The following is a 24,390-nucleotide window of genomic DNA, read 5'->3' on the forward strand; positions in this document are numbered from 1 at the left end:
ATATGAATAGCATAATAACCAATGAGATGGTTTTACATTGCTCAGTGCTTTCAGCCTTTCATCCACGTGGTGAGCATATGTGCAGACAAAAAAGTGCTGAGATGAGGAAAAAAGAAATTTTCAGGAAGAGCAGGTAGGCAGTAAAGTATTTGAAAATATCAGCAACTTTAAGCAATGACTCATAAAACCTCCAAGCACAGAAAACAAAACTGAAGAACAAAAGAACAAAGTCATTCCTGAACGGCTCAGGTGAAGATATATGCATCAGACAGCTGAAATACATTAAAACAATCATACACTCTCACAGTTTTATCAGTGTTGTGGTGACCAACGTAGTTAATCCTCATTTCCCTTTTTCAGGGATTTTCTTTTTAACAATTTTGACTGTCATAAGCAAATTTCTAATGATTTCATTAAACAGCATTGTTTGTTCAGAACCATCATGCAGTGAGGCTAGTTGATTCCACTTCCTAACCAAATTGGTAAGCATTTCAGTCTCATACCCAGGAATGACCAAGGGTATTTGAGAGAAAGAGAGTGAGAGTCACTTCTTGTTTTTAGGTGAACCACTCTGTGTGATCAGACAACTAGCATGCAGGAACATAAGAAACAGATGCATTACACATGCTATCAAAATTTTCATTTGGATTTTCAACATCTCCTGGAGCAAGTTTGCTTTGAGGGCAATGGCTGTATCTTGATAATCTTTAATGTATGTTTCAGCAGTTCTCAAAACAAAAGTTGAGTTCAGTTTCAGTCTGACTGATATTTAAACAGACTTTCAGTTCTAAGCACTTTTGTTTCGATGCAGCGTCATTAAACCCTAACATGAACCTACCCTTTGGCATAGCGTGATGAGTATTGCACTGTTGTTTGCTTGTTGATATTTTCAGCCTGATAAAAATAAACTCTTTAAGGACCATGCTGCTGAATCATTAATATTTATGGTTCCTGAAGGGAATACGTACAGCTGAAGTGGATCTTCCCATATGCTCAGGCTGTGAGAACAAAGATTTTACTTCTCTGAAAAAAGCTGATATTGGTGGTACAATACAGTGTGTCATGAATTCACAGGAGAATTACTTTCCATGAAAACACGGAGGCTTTGTGTTTGTCCCTGATTGTAGGATTGTAACTAATCCTAGGGAGAAATTACTCACTCTGTGCTGTTACCCAAACACTGCCTTACATTATTTGAATTTGTTAATGTTCTAGTTAAGTTGATTATGAAATCATGGTTTCCATAGATGTAGTCATAATCATGATGATACTGTAGGTAAACTTTGAGAGGAGTCAAGGAGTGACTGTAAAATTTCATGCCATAGACAGAGATTGAGAGAGATTTCTAAGTGAAAGCACTGGCTCATCTTGCCAGTGTAGGGAAAGAGCTCAGCGTGGTAATGTGCACCTTTGCAGCCTGAAGCAGTTTTTGTTACTCCTGCATGTACAAGGTTGTGGTGAAAATCATAAGGCTGAAATCTGGATGACTATTTGCCATGAAAATGCCACACATGCTTGCAGTCCACTATAACGGTGTTGTCTTTGGTGATGGAATAATGTTCATTTCTCTGAATTCGAAGAGTAATATAGGTGAGAGTTTCGTAGAAAAAACAAATAATGACAAATTGAAGTTTAGTTAATAGGGGATTAATCTTTCAAATTTCACAGATCTTAAATATAGAGTGCAGATGCGAAGACTGGTTATTGAGACCGTAATTGTTGTTACATAAAGATGCAGGAATCTTAATAAGCCTACTTTAGTCTTAAAAATGTTTAAATGTAGTGTGTTTTTGGTGAAACACATTGCCTGTTCATGAATTAGGTAGAAATGACAATTATTCATTAATGATTGATGTGGTAAAGTGGGAATCTCTGTCCAGGTATATTATTAAATCACTCTTAAAAGCCAGCATAGTTAGTTCATTATGTGGATAGCAACTTTTCATGTCTTACTGTGGTTTAGGTGACATTGAAGTAAATATTATAAATTCCGTCTTTATAATAAAATGCCCAATGTAGGCACCATCACCTGGGTTTTATTTTATTTATTTATTTAGGGGTGCTTATGGAGCAAGGTTTGTTGCATTCTATCAAAGTGAGCTAAACAACAACTTCATATAATTCGTAGGAGTGATCTATTGTTTATTTTTTCCTCTGGCAAGAGTGTAACTAATAAGAATTTTGAAGGAAGTAGAAATTATTTATTCTATATACTCACAGCTAAGCAAGCAAAACCTTATCATCCAAGTAACTCTTTAGTAATTTAATAGTTTTTTAACACTTAATGGTTGTAAAAATAAATAATTTCTGTCCAAGAGCTCTCTATTTGTGAAATCAGTGGTGTCTTCATTCACACTGCTTAATTAGAATGTTGCCGTTCACATAGCTCTAGTAGAGGTGGTATCAGCACTTCCATTATAAACTCCTGCTTCCTTGGGAGGAAATGGGATAAAATGTAACAACAAATTCTCAGCACAGTGTGATGATATATAGCTGCTTGCATTCCCTTAGTTTAATTCAAACCTCACTAAATCTCAGTTGCTGTAATTTAAATGATGGTCTGTAAGAGGGGTAAGTTAAAGAAAGGGGCTAGTTTAACATAAGCCTTCCAGCTCTTTGGTGTGTGTGTTACTGCAAAAGAGACTCCCTTTTATACAGGTTGGAGTGAATCCCAATGTAAGGGGATCTAAGTCAGCATGGGGGAGTTAAATGACTTGTCTAGCAGGAACTCTGTGGCAGAGGCAGGGATAGAATTAATTTAACCACGGCAGCCTTAACTATGAGAATCTCCTTTCCTTTCTTTTCCTCTTACACACCTTCTCACTTCTGCAACAAATGGATCAGGGGTCCCACAGGCAACAGCCTCCTTTACTACACAACCCTACTTCATCCCCAAAGCAGGTTTATCCTGTGCATTGAGTGAGGCTGGGGTCCTCTGAAAAGTTTGGTTTAAGTGAGTGTGTTACACAGGAACTCTGTGGCAGGGATGTGTGCTGTACTGGGCACGGACTTTTCTTTCCATTTCCCCTGAGTTTAACTCCTTCTGCTTAATTCCCTCAAACCTGTCCCTGCCCAGTCCTGTCCTGTCACTTCCCCACCTCAGGGTCCTTGTCAGAGTCCAGTTATCCTTGCCTGCCTCCACTATTCAAGCTTCTCATCCCAATCCCAGTCTCCTTGCCCAGCCAGTCTTAGTATAAACCCCAATTTCCCCTCCACCTGACTCCCAGTCTCTCCCCCTCTGTCACCTAAGTCCAAATTTCAAAGTTGTGAGATGGAAAAACTATATTTTTAAATTACAGGTAAAGTATTGTTGAGATGTGTTTGTATCTATCTGTAAGTGTAAATGCCAGCATTATCACTAGAATGAATATACATTCACACTTTTGTACAAGATTCTTGCATTTTTAAGTATAGAGACTAGGGGTAACCAGAGTAGAGTCAAACATTTTGTAGAATCATAGATGCTAGAGTTGGAAAAGTTCCTTAAAGTCACCCAGCCCAACTCCCTGCCTTGAGCAGGATCAACTTCCATGGTATTCTCACTAAGATTGTTCATATCTGTATTGGTGGGACTGAACAACTTCACAAGACTGTTCATTCTAATGATTGTTTGCCCTCATTTATTATTAAAGGTGCAACTATAGTTTTTGTCCCCAGATTAAATTATAAACATATACAAAATACCATGCTGTGTGGCAGTTAAGGTTCGTCTGCAGAAATATATCTAGTACATTAAAAAGCAAGGAAATGAAAATAAGTCAATCAGCTTATATCCTCACCTCCCCCCTCTGGATACACAAACTTGACAACTAAGTAGTACAACCTCTATGCATGATAGATATCTCTAATAGGTATTCCAGTCTTCTATCACCCCTCCTGCAGATTCCACCCTAACCACCACTGACCAATGACTCATAATTTATGCTCAGTTTCATGAAACTATACATGCTCAGATGTGAGTGAGAGAGGGTGGTGAAAGGCATCATCACTGCAGGGGCAGAGTTAAGGTTGTATCTTCTGGTCTGTGTATGGGGGAGAAGTAGACAGGTATGATGTGTGGTCCTAGTTGCCTTCACTTTTTATTTCCTTTTTTTGTGTCTTTCTGTACACTATTTGCAGTTATACAACTTTCTTCCAACTTTTCAAAGTGTGTATATTAAAAAGCAGTATATATTTTCTTGAAATAGAGAGAAACATACATCATGTTACTTTTGTGTACCTGATAGGTATTTGTGTGTGTGTATACATACATACACACATATATAAAATCAGGATGGTGTAACATGATTTCTGTTTAATGAACCCACAAAATTTTCAATTGTTAGCTCATTGCTCATCAGCTGTTTTTCACCATCTTTATGGAGCCTACATAACACAAGCCCACTTCCCCGATTATCCGTTGCAAAGTTCTAGCTGGTATTAAAGTGATCCTTATTGACTTGTGCTGGTAAAGTTTGTCCTTTGTTTGCAGAATTACTTACATCTCTGCAAGGACAATTATGAAAATATTGAAAACAGAATTAGAGAAAGTTCATACTTCTATATACAGTAACATGTTGATACATTTCAAACCTCAGACCTTTCATTAGATTTTCTTTGTTCAGCAATCTTCTAATTATCCCTTTATCTTTAAGCCCTTTCTTCTTTTCCATTGTGTCATTTCACGTTGTGTGTTTCACATATACAATAGACTTTATTCACAAGGAGGAGGAGCCATGACCCAGGGGGAGGCTTGTAACACAAGTAGAAAATAAATAAATCCAACCCAGGAAAAAATCAGAGTAAAAAAAAAAAAAATGCCCACTTACAAGCAAAAGCCTAGTAGCCTGAAAATGCACCTGGTGAGAAGCACTTCCCACATGATGCATACAGTGTGGATTGTATTGAAAATCAGTATTTCAAGCGTCCTGCTGGTAGACATCATTTTGCTGAAAAGTGACTGAGTCAGCTAATAGCTACTCAAATTAGTTAGTTTACATCCAGCTTTCTGAAAAGAACTGTGAACATTACATAGTTTGCTTAACTCATGGCACATTTTACTATTCTATTCAGAGTCTTATCCTGTGTGGTATTTGAATGTTCTGCATTAACATAGGGAGGGGCCCTCCATGTGGAAGGGAAGATTCAGCTATCTCTGTGGCACTTCCCCTCCGTCCCCAGACCCTCCAGCAACCTCTCCACACAGTCCATAGAGGGAGAGGTGATGCCTAGTATTATTTCCCTCCCAGCCCCACTGAATTTAGCTGGAAAAGTAACACAGTTCCAAGTTGTATTATATTCTCTCTCTCTCTCTCTCTCTCTCTCTCTCACACACACACACACACACACACACACACACACACACACACTCACTCACTCTCCTCCACCCCACAAAGTGAGTGAAAACAGTTCCAAGTTACATTATTTTCTCTCTCTCTCCTCCAAAGTGAGTGAAAATTCTGATTTAGTAATATTTTACACCCCAGGCATAAATGATTAAACAAGAGAAAGTGAGATTCAGACCATTGATCTAATACCTGTCAAATGGGCTAAAATCAGCAGTGCCCCAGTGTAAATAGGTAAAACCTGCTGAAGGAGTCAGGGCTCTCCAAATTACATGCACAACCTTAAGTCTTCCCACGTGTGTGTATGTATGCTATAGAGTCTTTAATTACATGATCACGTATTCTCTCACATTATATAATATAATACACCTTTTTTTCTTACAAACTTGGAATATAAGTAAGTAGTGCAAGCTGCTCAAAAATGATGTAGGGCTCTGCAGGATTATTCCCCCTTGTTGTTTTACTTGGGTCTGCATGGCATAAGTAGTTATACACAGTAATAATGTATATCTGAACATACATAAGATTTGCACAATATGTTATGGTATTTGAGAAAATTTCTGATCATGTAATTAAAGTCTATCATAATGCAAGCACATACGGGAGTAGAATTAAGTCGTGCATAACTTTTAGTCATGTAACTTTAAAGTTGCTCTAACAAACAGGTTTTTTTAAATGGAATATTCTGTAGCTTTTAGTCAATGGAGCAGTGAAGATAGGTGAATGTACAAAGCCAGATGTGCCTGGCCCTGGGGAACAATGATTTAATGAACTGCAGTGGGAAAATGTGCTAACTCAGATCAAGATTCAGGTCTCTTGTTTGCTGGCAAACACAATGTGCCCAAATCTGTTCTGTGATTTTGTCCACACCATTAACAAGTGATGTCAGTTAGTCCAAAGCAGAAATCATAGATGACTTAACATACTGTAAGACTTTAGGAGATTGTTAGACAGTTGCTATTTATGAAATGCCTTTCTTTTTCTGATATTACTACTATAACCTAGTATTTGTTTGTAATAAGAAGGGCATGCACAATTTAATAAATTGTGTCTTTAGCTTTCTAGTTGCCCCCCCCCCAGCCCATCTCTTCTATAGCAAAGAGAAATTGCAGTTTGTGATTTTCTATCATAGAATGGCAAGAGACAGAGAAAAATATCCCATTTTAAAATGTCTGAAAGACGGAGCTAAATACATTACAAGAAGGGGGCCACAGTATTCACATATGCCAGTATAAACCAAAATGAAGAATCTAATCTGCAATGAAGAAAAATCTGTGTGAAAAAGGAAGTTTGAGACAGTCAGATTAGCATTGTCAGTGCTTTGAGATGTACTATATTTTTTCATTGCCAAAATAATAGACAGCTCTTTCTGCCTTTCGGCATCCTAGCCTAAATTGCTCTTCTTTTAAATGTTCAAGAGAGCCCTGTTATATTGGGATTTCAAAATGGCAGCCAGAGAAAGTCACTCTTTGAGGGATCTATGCTAAGGTTATCCATGCTTGCCCTCCCTGGTCAGAGCTGGCTGAAGTATTGTGATCATTGTGAAATACGAGTTGTAAAATGCAACTTTCACCTAGACGACCATGTGGAAAATTGTAATTGCAGTTTTATAGAAAATACACCTTTGCCCTTAATCAAATCTTCATGTATGTGAAATCAAAGAAAAGTGCAGCTACTCAGAACCTCTGCAAGTCAAACCTATGGTATCTTGGTTTCACTCCATTCCCCATTTGCTGATTTTCAGGGGGAAAAAAGATAATCACTAGAGCTGATGTTTCTTGATAATATTCCAAAGTACTGTTATTGTCTATTTGTGGGCACAATTCATTTTCTAATAATCCTGTGTGCTTTTTTGCATTTCAGCTTGTTAGTGACTTGTTAGAATTCTGTTTCTACACCTTCCGAGAGTCTCAGGCACTGAAAGTGGAGTTTCCAGCCATGCTGGTGGAAATCATCAGTGACCAGTTACCAAAGGTGGAGTCTGGAAATGCCAAGCCCCTGTACTTTCACAGGAAGTGATGGAAAATGTCTTAATAGAAGAACTTTGCCTTAAGTTTCCTTGTGTTATTCCACACCCATGAAGGACCCAAGAAACCACATTTTAAACGTGCTATTTACACTTGTTCAGCAGCCTCTGACTAGTCTAAAATCATGTGAAGGGTTTGGAAAACATTTGATCCGGATTTGGCAAGACCTAGATGTGTGAAAATTACCCCCTTACTCCCAACACTTAGAAAATGTTCCTGTTCCTCTGGATGAAAAGCCATATCTAGTCAATAACTCTTTGATTTTGATATTTTAACAGATGGAAGTTTTAAATATGCCATGTAGTTTCTGGTATTGTTTGCTTGTTTTAAAAGGGTTCAAGGACTAATACAAACTTTTTAAAGCTTACCCCCTGGTTTGCACATAAAACGTAAAGTCAATATGGGGCATTAATATTCCTTTCTTGTAAAAAAATATATACAAAAAAACCCTGAAGTGTAAAGTAATAACAGAACATTTGGTGTGGAATACTCGTTATCCCCACCTGTGGCATTTGTTATCCTATGTTATCCATCATAGGTGATATACACTGTGTTAAGTGTCCATTTACTATTTAATTAAAAAGGATAAGATGTTAAAACAAATGCCTCAGTTTCAGTTTATAGTATCTATTGTGCTGGCTTTACAAATAATTTTTCGCAGTCTTTTGCTGTACTGTACATTGCTGTATGTATAAATTGTGAAGGACCTGAAATAAGGTGTAAGGAGCTTTTGTAAATGAGAGAAATCTTTAATGGTTAATAGGATGAATGGGAAAGTATTTTTGAAAGAATTCTATTTTGCTGGAGACTATTTAAGTACTATCTTTGTCTAAACAAACAAGGTAATTTTTTTTTGTAAAGTGAAATGTTCTGCATGCATAATGAACCGTTTACAGTGTATTTAAGAAAGGGAAAGCTGTGCCTTTTTTAGCATCATATCTAATTTACCATTTTACACTATCTGTTGTAAATAACCACACAACCTTTTTCAGTTGTATTTAAGCCTATTTTTCGGTACATTTTTCTCCATTTTTGTCTACTGCTTGCAAGTATATGTGACTTCAGCTCATTTTAGGATTACTGCTTCATATTTCTGTAGGAAACTACACTATGTGGTGTTTGCAGCTTTATGGTGGTTTCATTTAACAAGACATTACCATCTCTCAAAAGCTTTTGCCAGCTTTATGATGTGGTGAGTTTCTGCCCTCTACTCCAGATTACTCAAGGAGATAAAAGCAAATCATAGGATATTAAATCATTTTTTTTTCCTTTTTCAAAATTAAAGTTTCCCAAATTCTTTGTTATTCCTTTTACTATTGAATGCATGTAACCTTTTAAAGGTCCAGTTGTCACCTCTGATTTAGGAGAGTGAATTTCGATTATGGTTAAGGGAACATACAGATTATTACCGTAAGTATACTAGATATATTTTGATTGGCAAGGATGAATGGTACGGTGCTGATCCTGGCAGATTATCTTGGTGGGGTTGTTAGTTATAAATTCAAAACATTAATGTAAAAATGTAAGCAGACCTACATCTAAACAGATACTTTCACTGTGAACATTTCTATCTTAGTTTTCAAAACCATGTCCTCTGGTGTAAAGCTATGAAGATGCACCTTTCATCGGGTGACTTTCACAATTTGTAAATAAATACAAAATTCTGGAGTAGAATAAAGACCAGATTAACTTTTCTGAACATCATTGTTATTATTATATACTAATTTGAATAGAATAATTTTTCAGAGAGTCATGATTCCTAAATTGTCTGTCTGGGCGAGTGACATTTTTGAGCTAAAGCTGTCCCTAGACCAGTCAGAATGTAGCATTCTTATAAATGGTAATCTAATAAACTCAACCCCTACCACCCCGCTTTCTGATTCAAAACTCTGAGGTGTGCTTCTGGCACATGCAAGACAGAGTCAACACTGCTTGTCTTTTTAAATGACACCTGCCTTATGCAATGGATAATCTGTAGAGGCTGTATTCAGAGAGGGGGATCTTACGGTATATATAAATGTATACATACATATATTATTTGCAATTTTGGAAGTCTAATTCATAGGTAGATCCTTAAATACAATCAACTGACCTGCACAGCAATATGAAAGCTACATGTCCAACATGATAAATACACAGCATGCAGACTGGTTGTTTACAGTAAAGAAATGGTCAGAAATCCTTTCATTTACTTTTTTTTTTCTTTAAGTACTGATAATGGAATTTCAGAAATAGCCAGGTTTGGGGTGAATACAGTCTGCAGCAACTTTTTATATTAACGAAGTTACTAGCTCCTTTTCTATCTCTAAGTAACTTTGCTTGGTTAAAACAGCAAAGCCATATTCTAAACTTCACCGTTAAATGCCTGTCCCAGTACAAATTGTTGTCTGTTTGCTCTTATTTTTGTACCTTATTGCTTTTAATCTTGGTTTGGTACAATTCATAATTCACAGAAACTTCATATAATTAAAAACACACTAAATTCGTTTTAAAAAGCAATTTATATCTTTATGCAAAAACGTATGTCTGTCTTTGCAAACAACTGTAAGATTACAATAAATCCTTTACTTTAATCACCTGTTGTTTGTGAAACCATTCATTGATTTTTTTTTTTGCTAGAAATCATTCAATAGATATAATTGGATACAGATGTTTTAAGAGACAGTATTCTCTTCTCCAGAACACTTAAGCAGAATAGCCATCTCACATTAACTAACCAAATCTACAGCAAAAAATATAAAATACTGTTTTAAGCTACAACAAAGAAATGAAAGTATTTTGAACTTGTTTAGAATGAAATAGGCATTTGTCTCCTGCAAAATATAAGATAAACTCAATGAAATTTCAAAATGTCTGTTTTAAAAGTGGGCTTATGCTGATTGCATTAAATAATTTTGTTGCAAGGAAAGAATGGGGATATACAACAAGAACATTGTATACACATTTAAAAATGTAAAATAGTTTTAATGTACTGCAGCAGGTATTTCAGGAATACTAGATCATAATAAAATAGAAAGGCTAAAGTTTGCAATATCAAATTCTTATTAAAAAGATACTTTACAATCAAGCTAATTCACAGGGTGGTGTTTTCACTGACTTGTATAAACATTTATGAATTTAAAACAATCTACAACTAATGCACTTTTAATTGTTAAAGATTTGACTTTCTTTTTGTAGAGCAATGTTCTCAGCTGGAGGTCAATGACTCGATAAAATAGACAGCAGTTCTGAGGTCAGTGGAATGTTTAAGAATTCTTGGAGTTTAAATAGATTTTTGGATGAAAAATAAAAGCAGTCAGCACTATGGTGTAAACAGTAAAATCTATGCATAATGATGCATTTATAATTAGGGATTTGCTTCTGTATGGTTAAAGCTTTTTAAATAAATAGAAAATATTGTTTGGTCTTTGTTAATGTCTGCAAGTACACTTTTTTTTAATATAAATTGTACAAATATACATGGATTAAAATGGTTTGATTGCAAGTATTCCTTGCCACTTTAATCTTCACTAGCGGATGGTGCATTGATTTCCTTGGAAACAAGCCTGTGTTCACTTCCAAACAATCTATTTAGACAACATGAAACTAATTGCAATGTTACATGATTGTTGTAATTCTTCATGCACACTGAAATCTATTTTACACAAGCCTCTTTATAAGGGTGGGTTGTGGTAGCGCTAACATACACACATCACAGTGCCTGTTGACAAGACAGGGGCTCCAGGACGGAAGCAGGTTCTACCTTGGGAACTTGCTTAAGCAAGTTGGGCAACTGTGTTTTCCAGGGGAGCAGGCATGAGACTGTTTGACACGGAAGGCGAAGCACATCTCATACAAAAGAAACATGAGTGACAGACAAAATGATGGCCTATGAAAAGATTTAGCACAATAAAAGCTGGAGTTAGGCTCTTACCTGTAACTTCACTTGGAATCTACTCTTCTACAACCAACAGCTACTTTTATTGTCCACGTAATTAGAATTTTTCCCCACTGCACTATTGATTACACAAGTTCAGAATGTTAGGAGAGTGCACTCTAATCCTCTGAATTTCAGGCAGCAGTGCCAAGAAATCTTAATCCTGCCCTACATCTCTGAAACTCATTCAGCAGAAAAGAATAATAGTGACCTCACGAGTGGAAAGGCAAAATAACAAGCCTCTTCCCAAAATGCTTGAACGGTGTGACAGTCAAATGTGTTGATCTGTTAAGGTTGTGTGTTTTGGAGAACCAGTTTGATGAAGTTAGGTTATGGGCAGTGCTTAATTCGTAACTGATGCGGCAAGTCTAGAGGTGCCGGAACTCGGTGCTGGTTTTGGGTGTCTGAGATGGAAGTAAAAGCTTTATGGAGTGTTTTGGGGTATTGTGGTCAATACAAACATGAAAAAGAAATGTACAATTCTCTCCCCTTAATTCCCATTTATTTAACATTTTGGGTGACTGGGAAGTGTCCTACCTCTACTTTTAAACAGCAAACAAAATTTACCTTTAGTGACAAATATCAACAAGAGTGACTCCGTGCTGAACATTGTTTTACTGCACGTGTAGACCAGGACGTACTGTATTTCAGAAAACCATGTCAAGCCATATTTAGCATGGTTTATTATATGGCACATAGGTAAATTAATCCTAACCCAGTTCAGCACTGGGACAGCTGCAGCCTTGCTGTTTAATTAGACAATGCAGCTGAGACTGGGACAGCAGGCATGGGTGGGAAGGGTACCAAAGAGAGTGAGTGTGTGTGTGTGAGTTAAGGGGACCTCAGTTATCTGCATGGTGAAATTATAGAGACCCACACGCTGAAGCTAAGAGCAATGCACCAGCATGGAAAGGCAGGGCTTGTCTACACAGTAACAGAAAATCAGCAGTCATTCTCCCCTTTGGTTATTTCAGGGCTAGCCTGTGTGTGGTCACTTAATCTCGAAATAGGGCACTCTTCTTTTGGATTATGTAAGTGAGTATAGACTTATGTTAAAACAGAGCACACATTGTGTGCACACAGACTTGCACTGAAGTAACTAAATATATGAATTACAACCAGTTTGATTATTTCAGTTCCAGTTATGTAGCCAAGTTCTGAAAGCTCTGCAGCGAATCCTCTGCTGTATGTGAGCAAGAATGCACCAGAGAGAAAATTAGAGGGAAACCTGCCATGAAAAGCAGTAAGAAGAATGATTTTCTCAAGCCTCTGAGTAGAGTTAAGCACAGAAGTTTCTACTGAGCCTGAACTTCTAGAGCCAAGGCAGAATAATGGAGCAAGAGCCTGCCAGCAGGGGAGAAGAGAAGAACCTTGTCTAATTACTGTCATATACTGAAGATCCTGCTGATCAAGGGGCCCTGGAATCCTAGCTCCTGCATGCATTGTTTGGCCTAGGGTCCAGGCACTTACACTTGCTGGTGAGAACAAAAAGAACAGAGCATAAAGCTAATTCCATCTGATTCACAGTCATTGGGACCCTCTCAGACCAGTGTTGTCCTCTAAGTAAAAGAAACAAGGGTGGTTAGTGTGTGTGAGACAGAACTTTCATCCACCTGACAGGAGAGGAGGATAGGCTAACTAGGACTCTAGCTGGAGCACTGCCAGTGCCCATGCTACAACACTAGAGAGGAACTAGCGGCTAAGAACCCAGCAGGGCTTTGCTAAAAAGAAGTGAAAACTACTGCAGTGCGGAAAACCTGAGAGTGGCAGAATCTCTGGAGTGGAGAAGAAAGGCTTTCACTCAACTACCAGAGAGAGAGAAAGTGGGAAACAAAGGGGCAGAAGGGCTATTACTTACTTATGGCTATGGGAAGGAGGAGGAGACAGCAGCAAGCCAGAAATTAGGCTGCAATGGCTGATGCAGAGCTGAAATAAAGCAACGTGGAACCCAAACCCCACACCACAATTAAGTATACGAACCTAGAATCAAATCTCTTGGGAGAAGGGAGTAAAAGGCCTCAGAGGCAGAGGTGTCAGCTTGCCCAATCGGGGTAGGATCCCTTGAACACTTCATCTTCCAGTGAGGATCAGCACAATTAGCATAGACTGCCCTGGAAAGTGCTCTCCTTCTGGCACTGGCAATTGGTGCAGGATAACCACTGAAAAGCTAAATAGCAGCACACTCATAGATGACTCTCCCTATTCTTAAAAAGAAGAACAGGAGTACTTGTGGCACCTTAGAGACTAACAAATTTATTAGAGCATAAGCTTTCGTGGACTACAGCCCACTTCTTCGGATGCATATGCATCCGAAGAAGTGGGCTGTAGTCCACGAAAGCTTATGCTCTAATAAATTTGTTAGTCTCTAAGGTGCCACAAGTACTCCTGTTCTTCTTTTTGCGGATACAGACTAACACGGCTGTTACTCTGAAACTTCTCCCTATTCTTGTCATTGGAGTCAACATTGTCATTCAGCAGGTCTTGGAGGGAAAGAAGGAATTAGATTCAAAGAGCTGAGAGCTAGGCCCCATGCTTCCAGGAAAAGAGGCATGCATATTATGTGCTTGGGAGAAGTCTTCCTTATGTATCTTCTAACTTTCACTATTCTTTGTTTCTTTGATGCATGATGTCCTAACACTGATTTTCTGAAATACTGCACAAGATGGATGGAGAGAGGGGACAACACATACAGCGGGGCTACCACTCTTGTTACCAAGAGCTACCAATACTTCATAGGCGTCTCTCAGCATTAATCAGAGTTCAGAGTAGCAGCCGTGTTAGTCTGTATCCGCAAAAAGAACAGGATTTTGTAAAAGCAAGGGTATGAGTAAGCTGGGTCAGAACTGTGCCAAGTTGAACATACTGCCTACTACTTTTAAGAATTCAGCTCTGGTAACTCTGGCACTGGTGGGAAGGTCTTCTGTCTTGACTTACACTCTGATTAATAAAAAGAGCAGGAGTACTTGTGGCACCTTAGACACTAACAAATTTATTTGAGCATAAGCTTTCGTGGACTACAGCCCACTTCTTCGGATGCATAGAATGGAACACACAGAAAGGAGATATTTATACATACAGAGAACATGAAAAGGTGGAAGTAGCCATACCAACTGTAAGAGGCCAATCAATTGAGAGGAGCTATCATCAGCAGGAGAGAGAAAAAAACCTTTGAAGTGATAATCGAGATGACCCATAGAAGGTGTGAGGATATTTTAACATGAGGAAATAGATTCAATTAGTGTTCTCCCACTGGTGATATATGCCATCATGTGCCAGCAATGCCCCTCTGCCATATACATTGGCCAAACCGGACAGTCTCTTCCCAAAGGAATAAATGGACACAAATCTGACATCAGAAATCATAATACTCAAAAAACAGTGGGAGAACACTTCAGTCTCTCTAACCACTCAGTGACAGACCTGAAGGTGGCAATTTTGCAACAAAAAAACTTCAAAAACAGACTCCAAAGAGAGACTGCTGAACTTGAATTAATATGCAAATTAGATACAATTAACTTAGGTTTGAACAGAGACTGGGAATGGTTGGATCATTACACTAATTGAATCTATTTCCTCACACCTTCTATGAGTCATCTCGATTATCACTTCAAAGGTTTTTTTCTCTCTCCTGCTGATGATAGCTCATCTCAATTGATTGGCCTCTTACAGTTGGTATGGCTACTCCCACTTTTTCATGTTCTCTGTATGTATAAATATCTTCTTTCTGTGTGTTCTAGTCTATGCATCCGATGAAGTGGGCTGTAGCCCACAAAAGCTTATGCTCAAATAAATTTGTTAGTCTCTACGGTGTCACAAGTACTCCTGTTCTTTTTATTAATCAGAGTGTAAGTCAAGACAGAAGACCTTCCCACCAGTGCCAGAGTTACCAGAGCTGAATTCTTAAAAGTAGTAGGCAGTATGTTCAACTTGGCACAGTTCTGACCCAGCTTACTCATACCCTTGCTTTTACAAAATCCTTGATTAAAAAGATAAGATGAATTAGGAATGAAAAATGAAATTAGCATTACCTCTCCTACCAGGAAATAATACACTTAACAGGGTTCTCTTCCTCTTCTTAGGGTTGCTTGGAGCTGGCATAGATTTACTTGAGCTACCAGAGGCAAAAGAACCTGAAATAACTGGAAGTTCAGAATAGTTTATGCAGGAGTTTGCAGAACTCAAGGCAATGCAGCAAACAGGATCATAGCAGTGGGTGAGGTGGTGCTCCACAAGTTAAATCTCTTACTACTTTTCCTCTACCTTTTTTAACCCACTTTAGTTGCATGCTAGACCAAGAACTAAAGCATTTGGAAAACAGTGCAGGACCAAACACACTCTGAGCCAAAAGATTATGCACAGTTTGGTGCTATTGCATGTTCACAAATGAGACTGACTGACTGCCAAACACTGCCTTCCAAACTGTACAAATTTGAGGGAGCAAACCTATGATCTATTGCTCAATGTTATCAGAGGGATTATTTCCTTACTCTTGTGTCAAGGGACAGATTAGACCACTTGATCTCATTACAGTAGTCCTACACCATCTTCAGTATAACCTCCCAGCCAGAATTGCCTTAAAGCTATTTGGCAAAGCTCACCATCCCCTCAGACACAATGACATATATTAAACCTCATAGCTTGGAAGAGTTCCATTTGGACCGCAACACCAACTCAGCCCACCATCTGAAGTTCATTTGTGTTTACTCAGAAGGTCTAGGCACAGGAACAGATAACGGCATTGCATGAAAACTTTTCTTTAAAAAGAAAATGAAAGAGCATTAACTACTCCTGTTTTAAGACTAGTAACTTAATATATCGGCAATATTTTTTGGTTTGCAAAAATAGTCAAAATGCATGAAGCTCACCTTAATGCAGTGTATTAGTCTTAAAAGGGTGTGTTATTTGTTCGTGTTTTTAAGCAAGAGGGGCAAGGGAGAAGACAAATTGCACTCAGCACAATGGTGACTACCTTTCATCATATTTTTATCACGTGGCAAAGATTTGTGAGATACACAGTTCACTAACGGACCAGATTCTGATATCTTTCCCATGCACATTGATGAGTATCTTACTGCTCAAATAGTCCCATCACTTACAATGGGGCTACTTGAGGAGTAAGATACTATTCAGTAAAACTAGCTACTACTCAGTACAACTAAGGGCTGCATAGGCCCTATAGGACAAATAAGGGCTCTTTGAAGCCAATGGTAAAACTCACCTTGACTTTTAATCTGACCTTACATCCTGAAACATATCCAGTAAGATGGCAGGGTGAGAATAGCGGCCCCGGCTAAGGGGAGAAATGGGGCACAGAACTCCTGGCATAGAGGCAGAATGGGAAGCAATGGCGTGTGTGTGTTGCAGTCCCTGAAATAGCAAGGGATGGAAGGGAGGCCCACAGGGAGCTTGTGGGGGGGGAATACAGGGAGACCCTCTTGTGTGCAATGAGATCGTCCTATAGAATCAATGCAGCATGTGACCCTGTAGTTGTATTTAGCAGATGTTAATGAAGTCAGTAAGTAAGTTGTTTGCTGTGAGGAATGTCCTTCCTAACTTATAGCTGTTCTGAATCAGCAGTGCCTTCCTCTCTACTGATTCTGCACACACACCTTCCAGTAACTAAGAGAAGTTTATTTCAGTTACTGATTTATAGAAACAGAGCAAATCATTCTCCAACAACATGAGAGAGAGACAAACAGTAAATAACATTTCATTTACAGTGATTTTTTGGGTGACAAACCTGTACTTTGAAAATTGCACAATATGGAACCGGAGGTACTGGAGCCTGCAATAAATGTTAATGGGTCCTGTCTTGAAAATAACATAAATGAAGCTACACACATCACATAAAGGCATCTGCATTTTGAAGACACTTGAAAAATCTCATATCCCCCTCTCTGTGGATTTTATTTATCTGAAAATCTGATCCAGCTACTTCCACTCCCCTTTCAGAATATTACTTTGCCTTCAGCATAAGAGCCTCTTTGCCCAATAACTTTTCAGAACCAGAAAAATAGAGTGTTGACAACATTTAACAGTGGATATAAATACAGTTTTCAAATTTCAATTTAATCAGCACCAGGACAATGTAAATACTTTTAAACTTTTCTCCAAATGACAGCTGACTATGAGTTCAACCATGTATCTGACTTAAAATTCAGGTTATCCTGCAAACATATTGCTGTTGTGCTTTGCACATGTAAAACCCTGTTCATAAAATTAAACTGCCCCCCCCCCCCCGCCCCCTAAAAAAAGCCACCTTACAAATCACATCTCTGCAATTCCTATTTGGCAACATTTTATCTTTATACAGATTAGGCTCTTCATCCCATTGTCTAGCTCTTCCTTGATTAAAACCAGTCACCAAAGTGGAGAGAAGTGACTAACAAAAATCCATGGATACCATGTACACCTTCTGGGCGTTAAATGTAGAGAGCTAAAGAAACTGAACATAGTTTTGTGGAATAAGCCCTCTCCTGCCATTTAGAGTTCCTTCAAGCCATCCTGGTTCTCTGGAAAGTTGCACTACAAAAGGAAGAAAAAGGTTTTATTAGTCTCCACTGTATTTCTATTAAACTTGCAGCTTCAACTTGTATCTTCCTGAAAAAACAGCAAAGCATTAAACCTTTTGCACAGACCAGTGTGGAGAACATAGCTAGGAAAAGAGGAGGTTTCTGATTAACTCATTTAAATATTGGTATGGGTCACCTAGGAGCTAGGACATGCCAGACTCGGGGGTTCTCACAACAAAAATTTTGGTGGCCTCAGAGTGCAGCCTGACAATTTTTCCTAAAATACTTAATTACCTTTAGGAAAAACAAATAAATATGCACATATACAGGTTCAAATCAATGTAATTTATTTATGTAGTGTTTTTGGCAACCTAATAATGTACAATTGTTTCTGTTCTTTACTGGCTCTAAACGCATATAAGATGCTTTGCATGTTCTTGGCTTTTGTTTTGGGTTGTTGTTTTTTTCGTTTTTTTGGTTGCTTTTTAAATGTCTTGCTAGCTAGTAAGTCTGCTTCTGTGAAAAGTGATACTTGTATGTTTGTTAACATCACTTTTCACAGCAGCAGACTTGATAGTATCACTTTTCACTGCTTTCTGGCTAACAAACATACAAATACCACTTTTCACAGCAGACTTACTCAGCCCTGGTAAGCCAGAGGACAAATTAAGCCCTGGATGGGGAGGTGGGTAGGGAGGCGCCAGGGGAGGCAGCAGGGTCCAGGGGTGATGGGGTGGCCAGAGCCCGAAGCTCTGCAGCTGTGGATGGAGCCTGCTACCTTGTGGCCAGAGGACAGAGCCCGCCACCCAAGAGCTGAAGCTAGAAGCCTGAACCCCACCACCCTTGGGAAGGTGGGGAACTCAAACTGGCTGCCTGCTTCTCTGGTGTTTGTGTGTCTGCTGCTTCCCCCTGCCTCCAATCACTGCCAAGGAGGCTGTGGCCACAAGAAAAGCCCCTGGTGACTGCATGCAGCCACAGTGGCCATATTTGAGAAACGCTGTGTCAGAGGCATAGGTTGAGCATGAGAGCCAAATCTGGCTAGTTGGTTGGTTGCAGGAAGGTTGGGCATTTTTTGTGGTCAGCCTAGGAGACCCGGACATGGTTCAGGGGTTTGAAAGGAAGGTCTGGAAAGGATACAAAGTGAAAGAGCTTGCAGGGTACTATATCAGGAGGAAGGTTAGAGCTTGGCTCTTATCAGGGATTACAGCAGTGTTTATATGCTTTGTGGGGAGTCGTTAGAGTTCTTGCCAAGCACAGTAGGGGAAGTTTTAGCAGTTGAGAACAGGGCAAGACCAAAAACTTGTCCTGGGTCTGGGGGTGGAGAGTTGGATCAGGTTTCACTACAAGCGGTTTAAGGCATGTAAAGTGTGTGTGGGGGAGAGACTTAGGGGGTGACTAAGTCAGGTGACTTTGGCTCACGGGGCTATAAAACTGCAGTGTAGTCATTTGGGCTCAGGCTAGAACTCTTACACCCTGTGAGTCAGAGTACCAGAGCCCAGGCTCCAGCCCAAGCCTGAACATTGGCACTGCAATGTTATAGACCCGCAGCCCACAAGCTCACACGGGCCAGCTGCGGGTGTTTTATTGTAGTGTAGACATGCCAGTAGGCACTTAGGTTCCTTGACAGTCAAGGAGACTTAGGCTCCTAAGTCATTCAAAAATGGCATGTGGGTACTTCTGAAAAATGTATCATGTACACTTTCTTTTCCTCTGTCCCAAGGTGAATACTATTGCCAGGCAACAGGAGAATGGCACTGCTCGGGCAAGTGCTGTCAAAATAAAAACTGTAGTTTGAAAAGGACTTTAAAAATGTAGATAGCAGAACTGCTTTCAGATTTTAAAATGATACCTTAACAATTATAGCAGTAACCTGGCAGCACATTTTGTAATGGAAGGTTTTCATTAAAAATTTACCAAAGGAAAAATAGTACATTGAAAAGTGCCTTTTTAAATCTCTCCACATACAGTAACTTACAGTCCTATTAATAATTAGCATGCCCTCCCTCCCTTTGTCACTTTCATTCCATGATTATAGAGTACACACGCACACATTTATAAATGCTACACTGACACCACCATTGAGCCTCCCTCCAAAAGTTTCATCACAGCAGTTACAGCTCTACCCCAGTGAGCAAACTGACATTGCTGAGACAACCCTGGCCTTCTTCCTGAGGGTGACGTATCCACAAGACTGGCTTGTGAAAGTCAGAAACTCACTTTTATCAAAAAGGAACATGAAGTCAAGACAAAAACACAAATGCCATCATTTAAAAATTGGATTTATGAGCGAAAAATATCATTTTCACCCCAAGGAAACCAGAAATGGAACAGCAGGGATATTACAGGATCAGTAGTGAGGTGCAACAGAGCTCTGTGTTTGGGAAGTTTGCATACCATCCATCTGCATTACACCTGGCTCAAGGCAGCATTATTGGTATGTCACTTTCATGAAGATAAAATTCACAGGGGTGTTTGTGAAGATTAAAGAAAAGGACGCAGTAAGTATAATGGTGAGATCACTACACTGATATTGATCCAGATTTATAAACTGTGCCCAGACTAGTAGGCCCTAATTTTAACCTGCTTTGATGTTCCAGTTTTCTCCATTCATCTTTTTCCTAAGTGTATTGTACAAACACATTCACTAACCATCTCACCAGACTCAGTCGCTCTGGTACCATACGCAGGGCCATTAACGTTCGCTTTAAATCCAAGTTGTTCAGATCCAATTTTTCTGGAAAATCTCCAGCTCAAGAGCAGCTATTTTGTGTCCTCTTTTCCGTCATTTCTTCTCAATCACCCATGATTACAGTTCTTAGCACTTTCTCAAATCTGCCTCATTTAAAAACATCTTGCTGCAGAGACTAGGCACTGGGCCTCAAAACTGCTACTATTCATTATTGGACCAAGCATCCCACAGGAGTTATGTTTTATGTTGGCCCGGGACAGGAAGGGACAATATTTGTAATTTAAAAAATACAGGGCAAAGAAATTAAAACGAGCTGTGACAGAGCGACATTAACCATGGCCCAGAAAGACTGCACCACAGTGCTGATCGAAGACTGATTCTCAAAAGCTAGTGCCTCCCAGGCCAGTGGAAATACCAGTTGAAAAACCCACTGCAGTACCTGTATTTGCCCTCATTACCTTGCAGTGGAGGTAAACTTGGAAAGAGATTCCAAGGTGAAGGTCTAAGGAGTGCCACAGGGAAACTACTAAAACACACGCACACAAACCCAGACACATCCAACAATTAGCCTTAAAAATAGCAGTGATGGCCCTTACAATATTACCAGTTTTACCTAGGTAAGCTAAATAAATAGTGTTATTTCTAATTGCAAATACGTTTGCCAACTTTCTAATCACACAAAACCGAACACCCTAGCCCCACCCCTGTCCGCCCACCCCTTCTCCAAGGCCCCACTCCCTACATTTCCCCTCGCTCAGTAGCTCGCTCTCCCCCACCTTCACTCACTTTCACTGGGCTGGGGCAGGGGGTTGGGGTGCAGGAGGAGGTGAGGGCTCTAACTGGGGATGCCGGCTCCAGGGTGAGGCCAGAAATGAGGGGTTCAGGATGCTCTGGGCTGGGGCAGGAGGTTGGGGTGCAGGAGGGGGTGAGAGCTCCAGGGTGGGGTCAGTGGTGCGGGAGGGGGCTCCAGGTTGGGAGTGTGGGGCTGAGGGATTTGGAGCATGGGAGGGTATGGGCTCTGGGATGGGGCCGGGGATAAGAGGTTTGGGGTGAAAGAGGGGCTCAGGCTCGGGGATGGGGCCGAGGGATTTGAAGTGTGGGCTTACCTCGGTCAGCTCCTGGTGAGCAGCGCAGTGAGACTAAGGCAGGCTCCCTGTCTGTCTTGACTTCGTGCTGTGCCCCGGAAAAAGCTAGCAGGTCCAGATCCTAGGTAAGGGGGCCAAGAGCCTCCATGCGCTGCTTTCGCTCACGGGCACCGCCTCCGCAGCAACCATTGGCCTCGGTTTTTGGCCAATGGGAGTGAAGAGCTGGTGCTCATGGTGGGGGCAGCGTGTGGAGCCCCCTGACCCACCTCCCGCCTAGGAGCCGGACCTGCTGGCTGCTTCTGGGGCACAGCACAGAGACAGGAAAAGTAGGGACTAGCCTGCCTTAGCCCCACAGTACCGTCGACCAGACTTTCAATGGCCTAGTCGGCAGTGCTGACCAGAGCCGCCAGTGTCCCTTTTCGATCGGGTGTTCTGGTCGAAAACCGGACACCTGGCAACCCTAATTGCAAATACACCTCTACCCTGATGTAATGCTATCCTCGGGAGTCAAAAAATCTTACCGCGTTATAGGTGAAACCGCGTTATATCGAACTTGCTTTGATCTGCTGGAGTGCGCAGCCCCGCCCCCCTCCAGAGCACTGCTTTACCACGTTATATCCAAATTCGTGTTATATCAGGTCTTGTTATATCGGGGTAGAGGTGTACTTATTTAGGCCCATGCTCTGGGTATTCCTACATCTCTGACTGCCATATGCTGGGACTGGATCACAGGGGATGATCACTTGGTGATTGCCCTGTTCTGTTTGTTTTCTTTTAAGTATCTGGTATTGGCCACTGTCTAAAGACAGAATACTGGACTACATGGACCATTGGTCTGACTGAGTATGGCCATTTCTTATGTTCTTATTATGTTCAGAACCTCCAAGAAGCCCCACCCAGAGACCTGCTTGAGTCAACAAGGGCTTGTCCACATGGGGAGTTGTTCCAGAATAGCTATTTCTGATTAACTCCATATGTGGATGCTCTTATTCTGGAATAAAATAGGAATAGTTAACCCACTGTTGGTCATGTCTGTGTGAACATTTAGTTTGTGGCAAGATGGATACTGCTAAGGCAAAAGTCTCAGACAACTGCGCACCTGGGCGCACACACACCTGGAATGGAATCGACATAAGCAAGCACTCGAGGAAGAAAGGCTGTTATTCAGTCTAGGGCCAGGCTGAGCAAAAGGGCTTGTCCATGACAATAACTGATGGGAGAGCACTGCTAGATTAATCACAGTGAGGCCAAGAGCAAAAGCAGGGGGGGAAAGGGAAAGAAGAACAAGAGAGAGAAGTGCGGGGGGTTGGGAGTGGAGACAGGAAGACAGAAAAAACAGCGAGAGCTGACAGAGCTGGGGGGGGCGGGGGGTGAGACACACAAAACCCTAATGGAAGCAACACTTTTTGTCAGACACTAATTTAACAGTTACTTTAATGGTTGATATTAGCTGTACGTCAGCTTGATTGATGCATTGTCACTTTGATAGTTAAGGTTATTGGTAGAGGAGCAGAATTGATGTATTATTACTTTTAATTCTTCATTTGGGGGTTTATTAGGGCATATGGGAATTTAAATTGAGTAAGTGAAGAACTTGAATTGATTCATTGGAGTCTGATTTCAGTATAAATGCACCAGGGGGTAGATACTATAATAGGTGAAGAGGCGGGTACCTCTCTGAAGGAGTTTCAAAGACTGGCTGAAAACAAGGAGATGGCTTTAAAATATTTAAAGAACATGAGACCCCTAAATACCTTTCCATTCTGACAATGCCTATTTATTCTATGTCCAAATGGGAATCGTTACGGAACACTATCAAGACATATCTAGTTCTCACCTTGACCACATTACTTCTATGTTGTTTCCGTTTTCCTGTCTTGCTTTTTAGATTATAAATTTTGCCTTCTTTTCTGCTTGCCCGGCATCTAGGACATTGTGCGTGATACCAAACCAAATAAATAAAAAGCAGTGAGTCCACTGATGAGGCTGTAATTAGCTTTTACTATGAACCCATTCTCAGAGCACTGCCACATATCCAACGGCAGAATTCGGCCAGGGGTGAAAAGGATTTCACCCCAAAACTATTATCCTGGTGCAAAAGAGAAGGCCAAGGGATATGCTGCTGGATGAACTTTACTGCTGCTCTGAAAAATCAGCAACATAATTCCTGGCTCCTGACTATTCCCCTGGGCATAAAGCTGGGGGCCTGGCCTTGCACTGTAACTGAAACACCATGCCCTGTTGGGTGCTCCATGGAGTAGGGAAACTGGGACTCACTCCTAGGACCCTTCCTTTGCACTAGGAAAGAATCTTGGCCTGTGGCCATATTAGTGCACCGGGGGGGGGGGGGGGGGGGAGAAGAGAAGCCCCTTCTCCCCGGCTCAGCTGGTGAGAGTGCAACACAGGGCAGATGTCCTGTATTAGAAAGCCCACCTTGCACACCATTTGCTTCAAAAACGCAGATTTTTCCTGTATGTGGATCTCTGTCTGATGAAGATCCTTCCTAGTCATGTTAAAAAAAATGGTAAATTAAAATAACTTGCATTAGAGACTTTGAAGAGAACAATCATTTAGCTAATTTCTCTTTAAAAGGTCTCCCACCTAAGTTGATGCAGACGTGATCTGCCTACAAGGCAGCTCTGTGACAGGAAGCACGTCCACCAAGCACATTCCTTTACTGAGCGTACTGGAGGGGGGAAGAGTGTGTTTGGGGGCCCCAGATCTTCTCATCTGCTGTAACACACAGAACTGAAACCTGGAGCAGACTTGTTTGGAGGAACCGAACAAGAGTTTGTGAGATAACGGTATTTCGGCTTTAAATTAAGTTTGTTTTTCTG

General features: G+C 40.4%; 2 protein-coding genes and 1 long non-coding RNA gene across 9 annotated transcripts in view; 1 reads left to right on the top strand and 2 right to left on the bottom strand.

The window, feature by feature from the left end:
* NR3C2 (nuclear receptor subfamily 3 group C member 2) overlaps positions 1-10,761 on the top strand; it is a 271,622-nt gene extending 260,861 nt beyond the window's left edge. For all 4 annotated transcript variants that reach the window (XM_054029218.1, XM_054029219.1, XM_054029216.1 and 1 more), the window contains exon 9: positions 7,188-10,761. In XM_054029218.1, coding sequence (XP_053885193.1) covers positions 7,188-7,343 — 156 coding nt within the window. In that variant the 3' untranslated portion in view covers positions 7,344-10,761. The remainder of the gene's footprint in view (positions 1-7,187) is intronic.
* A 140-nt stretch (positions 10,762-10,901) lies between these two features.
* Positions 10,902-14,107, bottom strand: LOC128837769 (uncharacterized). Its single transcript, XR_008445033.1, has 2 exons — positions 13,702-14,107; positions 10,902-13,460 (listed from the first exon to the last, which is right to left on the bottom strand). It is a non-coding gene; the product is annotated as an uncharacterized LOC128837769 (long non-coding RNA).
* Positions 14,108-16,877: 2,770 nt separating this feature from the next.
* The window catches only part of ARHGAP10 (Rho GTPase activating protein 10), a 241,199-nt gene continuing 233,686 nt past the window's right edge, over positions 16,878-24,390 (bottom strand). For 3 of the 4 annotated variants that reach the window (XM_054030633.1, XM_054030631.1, XM_054030634.1), the window contains one exon: positions 16,878-17,792. In XM_054030633.1, the coding sequence (XP_053886608.1) occupies positions 17,704-17,792 (89 nt within the window). In that variant the 3' untranslated portion in view covers positions 16,878-17,703. Of the gene's footprint in view, positions 17,793-23,986; positions 24,057-24,390 lie in introns of those variants that run through there. The other variant, XM_054030632.1, reaches the window with a different exon arrangement.

The sequence above is a fragment of the Malaclemys terrapin genome, chromosome 5 (assembly GCF_027887155.1).
Source record: "Malaclemys terrapin pileata isolate rMalTer1 chromosome 5, rMalTer1.hap1, whole genome shotgun sequence".
NCBI lineage: Eukaryota > Metazoa > Chordata > Testudines > Emydidae > Malaclemys > Malaclemys terrapin.